The sequence below is a fragment of the Tiliqua scincoides genome, chromosome 6, assembly GCF_035046505.1.
Source record: "Tiliqua scincoides isolate rTilSci1 chromosome 6, rTilSci1.hap2, whole genome shotgun sequence".
NCBI lineage: Eukaryota > Metazoa > Chordata > Lepidosauria > Squamata > Scincidae > Tiliqua > Tiliqua scincoides.
The window spans coordinates 1,648,196-1,664,300 of record NC_089826.1 but is presented as its reverse complement, the minus strand read 5'-3'; the positions used below and the strand labels follow the sequence as shown (position 1 = coordinate 1,664,300).

The 16,105-nt window shown below is 47.8% G+C and overlaps 1 protein-coding gene across 1 annotated transcript in view; it reads left to right on the top strand.

Annotated features, from left to right (window-relative positions):
- ATP6V1B1 (ATPase H+ transporting V1 subunit B1) overlaps positions 1-16,105 on the top strand; it is a 48,347-nt gene that overhangs the window by 9,815 nt on the left and 22,427 nt on the right. The window contains exons 2-4 of the mRNA XM_066632150.1: positions 4,417-4,472; positions 10,192-10,290; positions 14,271-14,364. Of these exons, the coding sequence (XP_066488247.1) occupies positions 4,417-4,472; positions 10,192-10,290; positions 14,271-14,364 (249 nt within the window). The remainder of the gene's footprint in view (positions 1-4,416; positions 4,473-10,191; positions 10,291-14,270; positions 14,365-16,105) is intronic.

Sequence of the window (16,105 nt, the reverse complement as noted above, 5' to 3'; positions counted from 1 at the left end):
GCCAGAGTGTTGATTTTCAGACATTTGAGAAACCAGTTCCACACGCAGCCAGTGTGAGAGTGTGTCATTGCGCATATCTCTGTGGCCCCTCCCAATGGCAGAGTGTAACCTTCAGCCCATTTCTGATGTGAACCACCTCGCAACTGCTAGAAGCTGGTATTGATTCTTGCAAAGGGTGCTAGATGAGGTGGATTTGGTTTTGATCCAGCAAGGTCCTGCTTATGGTTCTTAAGCAAGAAGATCATGTGACACAGGCCAGCCGCTACATCTGAAGAGTAGGGGGGTTGACTCTTGCTTGTCAATTTTGAATAAAGTGGAGATTCTACTGAAACAGAAGGTAGCCCAGGTATGTCTGAAATTAACCCATCCTGTTCTGAGAGGCGGCCATGACTCCTAGGCTGTGTTTTTAGGTTATCGTCAACTGGCCTTTTTTTGCCTAGTTGCTGGTCCTGCAAATTCATTCATTCCTGGAAAAAGTTGGGTGAATCACATTTTGGATCCATTTTGGAGCATCCCCTTGACGAGATGCCATGCCAGAGAGTGACTCTGTGGTGGCCCCAGCAATCCATGAAAAGAGTAGTCACAGCATTGCACACATTGGTCTTCAATTCTAGAGTCTAGAACAATCTCACATCCCCGGATTATTTTCACTGTTATATTGCATCTGCTTTCCAAGCTTTTATATCTGCCTTATCTACGTTGCTACTGTTTTTATACCAGTTGAGCAGTTATGGCTTCCCAGAGGGGATTCTGGTAACATGGGAAGGCCCTTGGTCCATCTAGCGCAATACTCTCTGCTCCGACCAGCAGGAGATCTTTGGTATCTCTGGTCTTGTTAACTGGAGGTACTGGGGATTGAACCTGGGGCCTTCTGTGTGCAAGGCACATGCTCCTCCCCTATGGCCTTCAGTATGGGGAGGGCACTGAGAATTATGTGCTAGAGAAACCTGAGTCAGCCCACCCCCACCCCAGAGTTCTCAGACTTTCTAAGAGAAAGGGAATTATGGTTAAACTTAGTTTAAGCCTGTGGTGTATGTATTGCCCTACGTACAGCCTACGTACCTGTCTCAAGAGATAGGTTAGCTAATGCTGCTTCAGGAGCTGCTGGTTCAAATCTTGACCAAGGCCAGAGCTTCTGTGCCTCTCCAGGAGAACAGTTTTGCTGTCCTGGCTGCATTTCCTCCATTGATGGAGTCACCAGATGGCCCAGCAGGATTCCTGAGTTGGTAGACAGAAAAGGGTGGGCAATAGAGGATGCTGGCTGGTGCGTCATGTTGATGGCAGCTAAATGCCTGCTGCTGTCAACAAAAGAGGACCTCTCGCTGGGGGAGGGGAAGCATCTGGAGGAGACTCCCAGTCTCCCCAAAATGGGTATTTGTCCAAAAATGGTGAATGGAATTGAAAGCCTTCATTGTGAGATCAAAAGAGATAAAGGCCAAGGGGGGGATGCTTCTTTGGGAGGTTGAAGGAATAGAGATCAGTTTATGTCTTGTGTGGAATCTTAAACACTCAAGGCCCAATCCTATTCATGTGTAGTGGCTCCTGAACCAACCAGTAGCATACCGGGGGGGGGGGTGCAAAGCACTAAGTTTTGCAGGGAGCCTCACTGCAGTGTGCAAGTGGCCCTCCCCCTCAAAGAATATGTGTGGAGTACAGATGTGATCCAGATGAGGACGCTTCAGCCCTGCCCTCCTCATGGACCCAATCTTAAGCAGGGCAGGGGTGCCAGGGAGGGCCCCAAAGCAGGCCTTCCAGGGACAGTGGCATGAACCAAGTCATCTCTACTTTGGCCCGCAGAGTCCCAGTGATTTACACCTCCCTTTCTAATCTGACGACATCCAGAAATTCCCAGCTCATAATTTTGTGGACGATGGTGGTCTGGCCCGATGCCTGAGCCTGTGGAGGACTGGGAACCAGCCATTCTGGGCAGCCCTGTTGCTCACTCCATTCCACCACCGCTGCCCTGTTTATGTGCTGATTACTACAGCAGACAGAAGAACACAGTGACATTTGGAAACGTGCTCAGCTGACCTTTCACCCAGTCACTCCGCTGTCATGGCAAAGGATGTCACTGGCATTCTTGGTGCAGCTGGAAGTGTGTGCTGGGGCGGGGGGGGGCTGAGCACTAATCCCACGTTAATTACACGTTAGGCAATTTGGTCACTGGGGCGGGGGTGTCGGTCAGTGGCTAAGGCGGTGGTTGTGTGATAGGCGTGGTGGTGGGGGGAACCTGGCATGACCTGGCACATGAGTAGTGAATGCGGCATGCCCTCCTGTGGAGCACTGTTGCTGGAGTGTGTGGAGAGGGAAAGATGGAGAAAAGGCAAGACCGCTGATGTGCGCGCACTGAGCCTATTTAGGACACACACGCAAACCGTCCTCCCCTGCTCCTGCCCTCTGTCCCCTGACAGCGGGGGCAGGCTAGGCCCCAGCTCACAGATGTGTGAGCTCAACAAGGCCGGCCTCGCTGAGGCCTAGTGGGTAGGTTACGACCTTTACAGAAATGGTGGCTGTATGTGTCAGGCCTAATGGAGTTGACGGGCCCAGCCGTGGGCCGAGGCCGAGGGGGAGGGGCGTCGCGCCTCTCTCGGCAAGCCGGCAGGGACTGCCGGAGGAACATCCAGGACATGGGCGCTTGGGGCTTTTCTTCTGCCGTTTTGGCTTTTTAAGAGGAGATAGAAATGTGCATTTCTAGAGAAGCAACAGGGATAGTCGTATATTCAGCTGTTCAGTCTGGGAGGAAGCATTTCCCAGAATGGTCTCTTTGCCATCCCCTTTTCGCTCTTTGTTTACCACAGGCCATGGGAAATTGTGCGAGAACCTGGTGGCTTTCCCTCTTAAAAATTAATTTTCTTCCAAAGGCCTTGGCATCATGTTATGGGTATGAAGAGTGGAACGGAAGGAGGAGGCGGATGAGAGAGAAAGGCAATCCTCCAGTGACGTTCGGAGTGCAGGTCCCTCAAAATCCTCAACTGCTTTTGCAAGGATTTGAGAGGAATCACCATTTTCAGGCTGCGGGTTCCAGGGCTTGCAGCATCAAGCAATGGCTACAACATCAAGCTGTGGCTACATTTTGCTCTCCCTTCCTCGTTCTGCTTGTTCATACTTTGTGTCCATAATGTGTGAGAGGCTGAGATGTCAGAACCTTGGGAAGAAAATTAATCCTCCAGAGAAGACCCTATTCAGTTCTGCTGACAATTTTCCCATTTCTCCTTGTCTGTTAAAACAAAAGACTGAAAATTTGAGGAAATTGAAGACAAACAAGCAAGAATCCTGGGATATTTCCTCTCATGCTAAACTTCAATATAATAATATCCCACCTGCTTCTCTTGAAATATGTGCTTCTTTTGTATCCCTGTTGATAATGTTACAGGCAGGTTCATTGATTTTTACATAACGTTTCTTAGTACAAAGCCAAGCTTAGTTTTGATGATCAGGTAAATGCAAATATGTTGTATTTCTCAATTTTTTTAAGTGCTCCCTCCTCCTGGCAAGAAATCCAACACAAGATGCACACACAACCCTCTGAAAACAAACCCCTGCATTTGCAAGAAGGGAAAATACTACATCCAGTCAATTCATAAGAAATGAAAAAAAGATTTTATAGTCTGGCAACACACCACAAGTGGCTTGCAGGAGAATTTTGAAATATTTACTTCTGAATATATCTGGTGCTTCAACTCTGACATCACATTTTCCCAATAAGAAGTAATAAAGTTGTTCAACTGATGCACAAACAGCACAGATTGCAGCTCTCCCAAGCAGATTGCATCCTCTCCTGCTGCCCCAACACTATGCCCTGAACAGCCTTCCATGCTTCAGTAGCGCCACCTGCTTCTCAGCCTTCAAATTCCTCAAAACTCAACTTGGATGTGGAGCGCAGCCTTTTCCTTCATTCCTTTGTCCTGAGTTCTAATGGAAACTAAGCCTGACTAGGTTTGCTGGTGCTCAGTCCTTGCGACATTCCTCTTGTCTCTTTTTTGGACTCCCCACACTACTGACATTTCAGTTGGGTCTATTTCTTCTGTTTCCGTCCCTGCCTGAGTATGCACATAGGGGTGTATAACTGCGCCAGCACACTCCTCGGAAGGCTTATACAGGGGGCCATCTTGGTCATTCCCAAAGAATACGTCCTCCTGAATTGGCTGGAACCATTTGTTCTCTAGGCCATCATAATAATCAGTGCTGCCTTCCTTATTCCAGGTCTTGTGAAAACACTTTCAGAGGACCTGACCAGAATGTGCCCTATCATACAACATACAACATATAACATACAACAAACCTTTATTAGGCATATAAATGTGCCCTATCTTTGTTTGTTTTGAACCTCTTCCACTCTCTTGCCCCCCAAGTTGCCCAGTTTTCTTTCTGCCTGTGGGTGCATTAGTAACTCCTTTTTCTTCTTCTTTTCCACAGCTTACAAAACCGTGTGTGGTGTGAATGGGCCATTAGTAGTACTGGACAATGTGAAGGTAACTGGACACCTGTTCTTTCCCTCTTTTAAAAGAAAAGCCATGTTTGTTGTAGGGAGGACTGGTTCAACCACCAATAAAAGCCACCAAGGGATCCTCATAATAAGCATTGCCCAGGATGTAAAAGAATGGCATTCTGTGTGACGGTCCCTGGACACATGTATGGAACGTTGCATAGAAAGTCACCAGATTACCTTGTAAGAAGAATGCTTGCTGTCTACCTAGTGTCTATACAAGTGGCCTAGCTAGAGGGGGTGCAAAGCACTAGGGTTTGCAGGGAGCTTCAGCACAGTATGCAAGCAGTTCCTACCCTTCGGATTCAGGCTTACGCCTCCGTTTTGCTCCCCCCACCCAGAATGGCTCTTGAAAGGGAGGGGACACTTGCACACCACACTGAGGCTCCCTGCAAAACTTAGTGCTTTGCACCCCTTCTAGCTATGCCACTGTTCTATACCACACTGACTTTTGTGGGACTCTGACTCAAATTACTCTTGGTAATAACTATGTGTAAGTAGAAATGCTATCTGTGTAGACCCAGCTGGGCAGTGGACATGTGATCTGACATGCTTCCATAGTACATCATTCTTTGCCAATGAGATTACATTTTCAGCAGATCAGTTCACACATTCAATTGCTGGCCAAGAGAAATCAGTTGATTTCCATGTTGCCTGATGCAGAGTTCAATAGTGATCAAGTGACCTTCTCAGACAGAGACTTTTTTTTCTCCTTCTCTTGTCACATAACCTGGAAGTCACCTAATGAAACTGATTAGCAGGAGATTCAGAACAGACAAAATGAAGTCCCGTGTCACAAATGCATAATTAACTTATAGAATTTACTGTCACAACACAAGGTGATGAGTCTTCGTTTTACATGAGGATTAGGCAGACTCCTGGGTACAAACCTAGCAGCAGCCATCAGTCATAACAGCAAAATGGAACCCCTGACTTCAGGTTCTGTACAGCACCACATACCAGTTTCAGGAGGGCTTTTGACCTGCTTGTGGCCTGTCCAGAAACAGCAGAGTGGTCAGTGTGGGAAACAGGATACTGGACTTGATGGACAGCTTTGATCTGATCCAGGGAGGTTGTGTGCATTTCCCCAAATCTGTAATCAGGATTGGGTTGAAGGTTTAGAACTGAGCCACCTCTGTCCGAGGGGAGGCGTGCATAGACCAAAAAAATGTCAGCTTGGAATGAAGAGGGAAGAGAGATGACCCTCCAGAGGATTCCAGGTGTCATCTCAGACTCAGTCATAACCTCAAGGTTGACTCTGCATCAAAATGTTGCTCCATCTAGTCATTGTTCATGTGGTTGGAATGCATAACCACTGATGCTGCGTGAAGACCTCTCCACCCTCAGCACAGGGATATCTCCTCCTGCAGAAAGCATTTCTTCAAGCAATGTATATTAAATGTGTGGAATTCATTGCCACGATATATGATGGCTATGAACTCAGGAGAAACCTCGAGAGGAGAAGTTGGGCTGTGTTTGTGGGCTTCCTAGAGGTACCTGGTTGTCTATTCTGGGAAGCATGATGTTGGACTTAATGAACCTTTGCTCTGATCCTATGGGACCCTTTTTTCAGGAAATAATTGGTGACTACTTTGCAGGTAGGCCATGTGAGGCAAACCTCACCAGATAAATTATGTCCATCATGTAACCGTTAAAGGCAGAGAAAAGGGGACTCCTCATTTCCTTCTCACGGCATATTGGTTCCTCACCTGAGCATCAGGTCTGGGAAGGGCAGAGCTACACCCATCTTCACGGCAGCTGCAGAAGTTCTGAACCTGTGCGATGTTCTGTTCTTGGCAATTGGCTCTCTGTTAAGGCTCACCAGATGCCTAGACTCTGGGAAGTACATCTGTCTCTCTGAAAGAGTTTCCTCTAGACTTCAACTGGTGTTGGAATTAGAATTCAGGCCCCCAAATGGAAGCAGATATGCAATGACCTTAATCAGGTTTATCTGCCATCTCAACTCACCTACTATTCCCCCCCCCCCTCCAAATACAATATTAGGCAGGCAAAGATTTATTCTTTTGAAAGTGTGACCTCTAGTGGCCAAAAGTATAATCGTTTTACAGCCCCCAGAAACCTTGCCTTGCAGCTGATTAGGCCAACTGGGGGTTTGCAAGGCAGGCAAGCCTGTGCTTGCTTACTCCAGCGACAGGGGGCATTTCCATGGACTTCAGTGGAGTTTACTTCCACCTAGAATGGCAGTCACGTTTGGAGCAAAAGCTGCAAAATGTATGTTGCGCTTTTGGAGTCAAAGAAGCAAGTCCACAGTGGCTGGCTAGAAGCAGAGTCAAGCATACTTTAAGCCCAGGCTCAGTCCCAGTATTTTTTGGATGGAGCAGCAGAGCCTCAGACAGTGCCAGATTAAGCTAGTGTGGGGCCTGTAGCATAGGTTATAAAGAGGTCCTTCCCCCCCACCACATTGCATTCCCTCCCTGTCCCCATTACACCCACCCCTCGTCTCTCCACCAGCCCACACAGAGCTTACCTGCTCTGGCACACGCTGGTGTCCCACGGGCACCGGCAGGCTGGTACAGACCTTCTCATTGGCATTTTGATCTCTTCTACCTTTGCAATAGGCTTTGCCACATGTTTGCCACAGCCAGTGCTGGCAAAGTATGTCTGACACTGACACTGAAGCACAAGAGGATTGTGCCTGTAGTAAGTTACATTTGCATGAAATTATTTCTTGGTATCATGTTATTAATGACATCCGTAATGATTACGTACAGGTAAACAACAGGGTTACCTGACCCTGAGATGCTGATTTTACCAGAGATAGCTTGCAAGCGTTTAGTGCAGGGCCCTCAAAAAAGCAGATGCTACTTTTGCAACTAGGTTAATCTGGCCCTGGCCCCAAATTGTATTGAATGATAACAAACAGAGCTGAAATATTCATATGTTTAACATGAAGGGTGATCAGCTAAAGCTTTGGTTGATTGGTTGCTGAGGGCCAATTTGAATCAATGGTGTGATGTTAAGGCACATTCGTTCATTCTGTTTTTAGGCTGTTTTGGGCCTGGTGTTTGAAAAAAGAAAGTCTTAATAATGGCAGCTTTTCTTTCTAACAATGAGTGGTAACCTTTGTCTTTGCTTATAACAGCCCCTGGATAGGGTCCAGTAACACCTGGATCAAGATACCTAGAAAACGGCTTTCTCCCCACTGCTCACGTCAGTGGTTGAAATTGGCTTCCTATGGATTTTGATTATTTTGGCTGATGCAATATTCTGCAGCTTTAACTTATTTTTGTTCAAATGAGTGTTTATGTAGTTTTACTGATGGATGTCTTTGTGATAATGGAATCATAGACTGCTGGGGGGTGCCTTTCAAGGCCATCTTGTAGAGCCCTCTGATTGAATCCTCTCTGGAGCATTTCCAAAAGGTGCCAGTCAGGCTTCTTAGGCACTTGGGAGCTGCAGGGCCCAACTGGAAACACTTTTTGCTCACATCCAAAGGTTTGCATCCAAGATCTGTAGAATCTTAGAGATATAAATAAAACTTATTATATATGCTATATTCTCTATGATAGAATGGAAAACAATGAAAATGTGTGCTTAGAAAGTGCATGTGAGTTAATGGACCATTTTAATATAAAATTGCATTCATGTAAATCTACAAATAAACAAACAAACCACTCCCCCGGCCACCTTCCTCCCACCCAGTTACACCCCCTCCCAGCCCCTGTTCCACCCTCCCCCTGCCTCCCTGACACCCAGCAGTTCATTTACCCTGGTTGATGGGTGCAGCTCCAGCACTAGTGGAGGCCTGCCAGCAGAGCCCTCTCCACCAACGGCACTGCCCTCTACGTGATTGCAACATGCTTTACGCCATGGTTGTGACCTTGCACATTCCTGTTCTGCTGACAGGATCAGGCTCTAAATCAGATAACTAAATGGCTCCCTGTCCCGGAAGGGCTCACAATCTAAAAAGATTCAAAAGAAGCACCAGTAACAGCCACTAGAAAAGACACAGTGCTGGGGTGAGGAGGGACAGTTATTCTCCTCCTGCTAAATATAAGGGTCCAGTTAGCAGGAAGGAAGGAGCTGGTCCTGCATAACAGCTTACCTGCATGTTTAGTAAAGAGCTAAGGTGCTGACCATCCCCTATTTTTTATCCCCAACACCTGGTGTTTAGAGCTTATTCAGTATCTAAACAGAGAGGTTTTGTTTAGCAATCATAGCTAATGCCCATTGATGGCCACTAAGGATCATAATGGAGTGCAGTGGAGTGGATGCAAGTCGCATACATGCTTGGAAATAGATTCCATTTGAATCAAAGGGATTTACTTCCAACTACTGTAAATCTGTTTAGGCTTGGAGGGGGAAAACAGTAGGGTTGGAGAACAGACCTCATTTCTGGCATCTGTGCCCAAAGCAGCCAGGTTGACAGATCGCCCAGAGCAAGCGATCGTATAGCCAATTAAAACGTGCATTCCACATTCAAGCAGGGAATGTACTCCATAACGCATTAAAGCACACTCAGGGCTTTGTTGGGTAGTGCCCGCCACAATGCATCACTTCTGTAGTGCCTTTCATTCTGATATGTGCAGGAGGGGGATTAATAAGATCAATTAAAGAGCTGGATCACAGATTTCTTTTTTTTTTTTTTTTACTTCAGTGGAAAGGCCTAAAGTCCAAAGTGCAGGCTCAGCAGAAACACTAGCATGTTTGTGAGGAAGAAGCGGAGCTACACTTGAGGGCAAGAGCTGATGCAGATAGACACAGGAGGCAGGACTCTGAATGGCCGCCATCCACTGAAACCTCCACGGAGAGGGGCAGTGCATTGTGGATGGTTGGTTGGCAACCTTCAGTCTCGAAAGACTGTGGTATAAGCCTACAGCACCCGGTATTCCCAGGTGGTCTCCCATCCAAGTACTAACCAGGCCTGACCCTGCTTAGCTTCTGAGATCAGACAAGATCAGGCATAGTCTTCTGGGTAAATTCAGCTGTCCTGAAATAAGAGGACAGGTTCCCCTTCACACTTGCAATTGGCTCAGAACAGGAAGCAGAGTAGGATTCAATAGACAATTCTCACAGTCGAGGTCAGTCAGAAGTGGGATGCCACGAGGATGTTCTTTAAATTATTTGTAGTCGGGGTGATGGTCAGGTTTGCAGGTGGCATCAAGATACTCATGAGAATATGGTGAAAACCCAACAGAACTGTGAAGATGTCCAAAAGAATCTCTTGAAACGGGGTGAATTTACAACAAAACAGCATCAAAGGTGTTCAGTATTAGTAAAATGTGAAAAGATGAGTACTGGGGCCAAGAAATTCCAGCATAGGAACTTTCCTACTCCCTTCTCTCCCCAGCACCCAGAAAAAAAAACCTGAATTGGGGGGGGGGAGCCTCCAAAGCCATAGGGAATGAGCACAAGGGGCTGTTGAGGGAGGGGAGAACCCATCAAAATAGCCCTTTGCCCAAAATAGCTCTTTGCTTTGCACAGACAGCACTTAAACCAAGGTTAGGTTAAAAGCCTCGGTCTGATCTGTGTTTAGCTGGTGACTGTCCACTTTTGTTTTTAGAACTGAGTATAAAACACATGAAAACACCACAATTTATGAAAGATGAGGGTTGTCAAATAGACCTGTATGCGTCAGAACATTGCTTGCTTGTTCTGTATTTTGACCCTTTGAAGAAAGTGGCAGCAAATCTCATTCTTCGACTGCTGTCATTCTAACACTTGCTTTCTTTTCCTCCTTGCAGTTTGCCCAGTATGCCGAGATTGTCAACTTCACCCTCCCAAATGGCACGCAGAGGAGTGGGCAGGTCCTGGAAGTGGTGGGGTCAAAAGCCATTGTCCAGGTGGGACCTTCCATATGCAAACCATGCACTCTACCATAGAGCCACAGCCCCTCCCCTAAATGCCCAGGGCTGCAACTCAGGGTGCCTGGCGAATGGGTGCTGATGTTGGGAGCTGGTGCCAAAGAGTTTTATGTGCAGTTTCTCTCTGATGCCAGAAGTGGGGTGGGGGTGGGTGGGTGGGGTGGGTGTCTCCAGCATGGACAGAGTGGCAGAGAGAGGAAGGTGTTTGCCTCCTCAGACTGGAGTTCAACAACTCTGAGGATGTCTCAAGGAGGGCAGTTAATATTTAATGCTATTGAACTACAACCAAAGGGTCAACACCGAGTCACCAGGGCAGATGTAGAAGCCAGCAGCATCTAGCTAAATGCACGTACCTGAAAGTACAGTTGCTATAAATATATAATGGGCTAGAGATCTTGGCCCAGCAGCAAAGGGAGATAGTGAGAAAGATACTGACATTAGACTTGGCAGAGCAAATCGAAGTCTGACATCGTTCTGGAAGCCAAACCAACCTCACTGAACTCGCAGTGTGGGTTTACAACAGCAACCTGGTGTTTCTCTGTATAGCTGCCTTGTGGAAAAGAAGTGCTAAGATCACTGTGTGGTAGCAGAGTATCCAGCCCTTGTGAGTACTCTGATGCCGCACAGGGACAGACTGTGGTACAGGGCACAGAGGTCAAGTTTCTAGCCCTTGTGGCTTCTGAGCCTCCTGGCTCCTCTCCCTAGTAGAATTGCCAAGTGTCTTACTAGCCTCCAGCAGCACTTGGGCATCTATAAATTTGGCAGGATACTTTTGCTGTGAGGATAAATTTGCTGTGAAATGCTGTAGCTCAGTGTTTCTCAACCAGCACCACATGTACTTATGGTGGTGTCTGATGGTATGCATGAGACCCCTCACCACCTGGCAGTGAGACCAACAATGCAATACAGCAAGCAGCAGTGGGAGGCTTGGCACAGCGGGCAGAGCTCCACGTACACTTTTTGTGTGCTCAAAAAAGCCCTCCCATGTGCCCTGAGCTTCTTCCCAGTGTTTGTCACACTGCATCTTGCCTCCCTGTCTGGAAGTAACAGCAAGGACATCATTAGTTCCGCTGGCAGTTCCAAGAGGTGGACCATGCGGAGGGGTACAGAGGGGGACACTGCTTTAGCTGTTAAATTGATGTGTGTCCAGCTGCTGTTAAAGGCACTGGAGCAGTGCCAGAAAAACTTCGGCAACTTTAGTCGCAAGGTTTCATGTGCAATTTTTCTTCAGGTGAAACTGACCTCTCACAGCAGCTGCAATGTTTAGTCAGCACACTACGAATGACCCTCCCCACAGCAGTACAGATGTTTGTGAACATTCCTTGCTATCACGGAAGCTTTGCCTGCTGGAAAAGGGATGCAGGCAACAGCTCGTTTTTGTTCTGTTCTATCCAAATGCAACCCATGCATTGGACCTGGAAGCAGGTGGCAGGATGACGAGAGGGGTCTCTGAGCTCAGGGTTGCTGGGGGCGAGGGCACAAGCAGACCCGTCTGCACCTAGGAGGAGGAGGAGGTGCCCCGCGGGAGTGCTTGCCTCTGAGAGCACCCTGACCTTTCATCGCCGGGGCTGCTGTCCTCTGCAATCATCTGGGATGCCCTCTTTGCCTGCCCATCTCCGATTAGCAACGCCTTGAGCAGTCCTATTGAGTCAAGGTAGCCGCACAATTGACCTGCCGGGGACCTCTGCTGGCGAGCTGCCAAACTTCACTCCTCTAATGCCATGGAGACCTCTGCAGCGCCCTTCTAATCCTATTAGGGAGTCAGCCTTGCCAGCCCCCCACCCCCGGCCTTTGGCAGAAGCAGCTTAGAAAAAGCCTGATGATACACATTGAGCTGGGCTGCATGGGGTGGGGGGGTACTTCAGCCTCTGCACCCCACCCTGGTCCAACAGCTGGCAGATGTGTGAACATTCTTTTGCAAGGGGCTACACGGATCTAATTAAAGTGGTGGGCCGGAGGTCAGTTAATTCCAAGGGTGTCAAATATTATTCCAATCAAAGAGCCCGTGGAGGCCCCTTTGGAAAAGGTTTGATGCACCCTGACGGGATCCAATTAGAAGGTTCCCTTTGCTCCAACTGACGCTGGCCTTCCTTGCATGAATGCAAAGTTCAGGTCCTTTATTTAATAAGTTAATTTATTTAAAACTCTTATACCCCGTCTGCCAGATCTGGGCAACCACAGCTGCTTTCTGAATCTTTATTTATTTATTGACTGCATTTCCATCCCATCTTTCTCCCCCGAGGGCACCCAAAGTGTACAATTCAGCCAAATTGTAATGTTGATAAGGACAGTTGTTATCCAGCCCAAGAGGCCCACACTGATCATGGCCTCCAGCCAAGAGCATCTTCTTCGGAGGATCTTGCACCTTCTGAATTTGTCAGATATGGAGTCTGGGAGAGGGCACTTTTGGTAGGCCTCTGGGAGAAGGAGGAGTCACCAAACCTGGGAGCAACCACTCATTTTGCAGGGGATAAGCATCTGAATTAGGTCACCCAAGGAGGTTTGCTTTCCTCAAGAGATGGTTCACATGGCCAACTGGGTTGTCTGAACATGTAGGGGGCATTGCAGCAGGACCGTAGTGGCAGGCCTCTCCCTGAGCTCCACACAGTCATGGGCTCTTCAGCTCCCAGCTGAACATGGGCTTATAGTTCAGGCTAGAATCGTCTGGACCTCCAGGTCCAGAGAATTGCACCCTTCCCTACACTGTGCCTAAGTGCTGTTGGCAGTAATCAAAACCTCACCTGTGAATGCTAACTTAGGTGAGTGTGGGCTATTTGGGAGACCAGACTCTGCTTCCCCAGGGAGCTCTCCCAGGTGCTGCATTATCTGAGCTGAATCAGAGACTTTCTGGTCTCTGTGCTCTGTTGCTCCAGATTGGTCCACAGACCTTTCCAAGTATCCTGTTGGGCCAGCTGGAGCAAGAACAGATCCCAAGGATCTTCATTCTAATCCAGCTGTTGCCCAGACAATAAAGATCCATGCAGTGCCTACAGTCTCTCCACCCAAACTTGCAAAGCTCCAGGGAAGGGGGCACAAGAGCTTTTGCTTTCCTCAGGAGATGGCTCAAGGATGGACAGTCTTCTTTAGGTAGAAAGGTAATTCGCAGCATACAAAGAAGAACCAGGTTACAAAGTTTGCCAGGCTGGCATGGACCAAACAGACCTGCTTAGCCCAGTATTCTTTCTCCAGCAGCAGCCAGCCAGTCATGGGCCTCTGCTTGTCAGCTTCTCAAGGTCCACAGCCCCTCCTCTGTTGTTCGACCCCAACGTTCAGCATTCCAAACTATGTTGCCCCTGAACATGGAAATTCTGCATGAGCTTACCTAACCCATTTTAAGGCTGTGTAAGTGGCCACAGGCCAGAGCTGGGAAGGCCACAAACCCTACAAGAGCTACAGTGCATCGCAATTCAGGCAAGGAGAATCTTGGCCTCCATGCTTAAGCATCAAGAAAAGAAAAGTAATAAAGGACTCCATCTCCCCTTCCCTTCCTCTCTCTTATGTTTATGCTCGCATGATTCTTATGATCACATTAATTTTCCATTTTCCACGAACCTACAAAACTTAAATATAAGGCAGGCCCTGCTTAAGGGTGTTCAGTACAAACAAACCATGTAAGGAATGACAGAGGTGGAACGTAACAGGGAAGGGAGGCTCAGTCAAGAAGAGTCAGGATGAAAAACTGTGTCTTAAGGAGGAGATGCTTGAACATTTGCATAGGGAAGGGGAGCCCGTTGTTCAGTGGAAGGGGCCTAGGCAAAGATGGAGGGCACACCCTGTCCTAATTAAGAGAAGGTCCCAGGGAGAGGCAAAGAAGGGAAGATAGCCAGGAAGACTGTCCTGATTCCTCATTGTCTAGTTGGTGAAAATCCCTCCATGTGCAGATGGCAGGGACACATTTGCTGACTTTCCTCCCAGCTTCTGGTCACTGGGTCCTTGCCCTCATGGCCTTTTCTCCACAGGTGTTTGAAGGGACATCTGGGATTGATGCGAAGAAGACCTCCTGTGAGTTCACCGGGGACATTCTCCGCACACCTGTTTCAGAGGACATGCTGGGTATGTAACATCCCTTCCAGAGGCGATGCGCAGAGAACTAATTCGTTTTGATACTTTGTGGGTATATTACAGAGTGAAGGGCAAGTTAATCCAGCTGCAGAAGAAGATGAAAGGATCATTGGGACAAACAAAGGTCAAAGGGAAGCAGGAGGTGCCCCTTGAATGAGAGAAAGTTGGGGGGCAGTGGAGTTGGGGGACAGAGTGGGAGGGAGACAGATTGCAACCCAGACTGATGGGAAGCTCTCCTACAAAGGCTCCACTGAAATAAACGGTTGCACCCTTTGTTGCCATCTCTGCCCAGAATGGCTCCAGTGGTGCATGGGGACGGCCACTTACATGGCGCACTGCAGCACCTGCAATACTTTTCATGCTGCCCCCTATAGCTATGCTACTGCACCCTTGTGTGATGCGAGTTCACTTCAAAGAAGTCTGAGCAGAAAGTCTTCATGTTTCCAGTGGGAGAAGGGCCGTCCCTGAGATTTTCTATGCCAAACATGTCCTGAGGACTACATCAGACTATGACAAAAGCCCATGGGTGGAAGCCCATGGTCCTGTAGATGTGCTTTACAACAGTGCAACTCATGTCTAGATTTGCTGTCTTCCAGGGAAAATGTCCACACAGGTATGATGACAGAGGACACACTAATGGAGAAAGGTTTCATGTTATAAGAAAGGACTTGTAATACCGGGTCTGTTGTCTCTTGGTTGGCTGTGGATCATTTATAGCTGGGCAAAGGGATTCTCCTTCTGGAGGAGAGACAAATCAACTTCTGGCTCATGGCTTTGGCACATCTGCTCAAAAGTCCAAGATGCCCCTATAAAAGTAACTCCTGTGGGGTCTACATGGAAGATGCTCCTTTGTGTGTCCATGTCCTTCTCCTTGGGGTGTGCCTTAAATGGCATGCCACCATTTGGACATTGTATGATGCATTCATGGCAAAAGTGCCAGCATTCAGGGGACACTGCATGCCACTTCTTCAATGCTCAAGCACATTTGTGCCTTTCACTCTTTCAGTCTGGAGATAAAACAGCCCTGCCCTCTGGTACAGCTTGGTAAACACAACCCATTTATCAATTCATGCCTGATCTCACAGCACATGACACCACTTGGTAAGCTGGTCATCTTGCCAAGTGGAAAGGGGCATTTTGTCAGCCACCTGCTTCTCCAATTTCAGATCAAGTATGAACTTGTGGAGAGTTCTTCCAGGCACTCACCAGGACAATGCACTTGCCCATATTCAGCCATAATGACATTTTACATTGGAGTGCATCTTAGGATATGCTATGATACCCATATTCCAAATGCCAATGACAGAAATGGAGAAAAGCCTGCACTAAAGGGTTATACCCCTCTTCCCAAATCCACCCGAGGACACTTTCATGTTCTGAAACAACAAACCAGTGCAGGGCTGGGCCTGCTGGTATCAATGTGATTTCTGACATCTTCAGATGTGCTGTCCAGTTCTGGTTGCCACATATAGATTATTGTGTCTAGTTCTGGTCACCACATCTCAAAAAGGATATAGTGGAACTGGGAAAAAACCCAGAAGGCAGTGACCAAAATGATTAGTGAGTGGGTTGGGGCACCTCCTTTATGAAGAAAGGCAACAGTGTTTAGGGCTCCAGTCTATAAAAGGCACCTGATAGGGCCATGATTGAGACATAAGAAATTATGCATGGGATGGATAGAGTGAATAGATGGATTTTTCCCCCTTCTCACACAACATCAGAACCAGGGGAC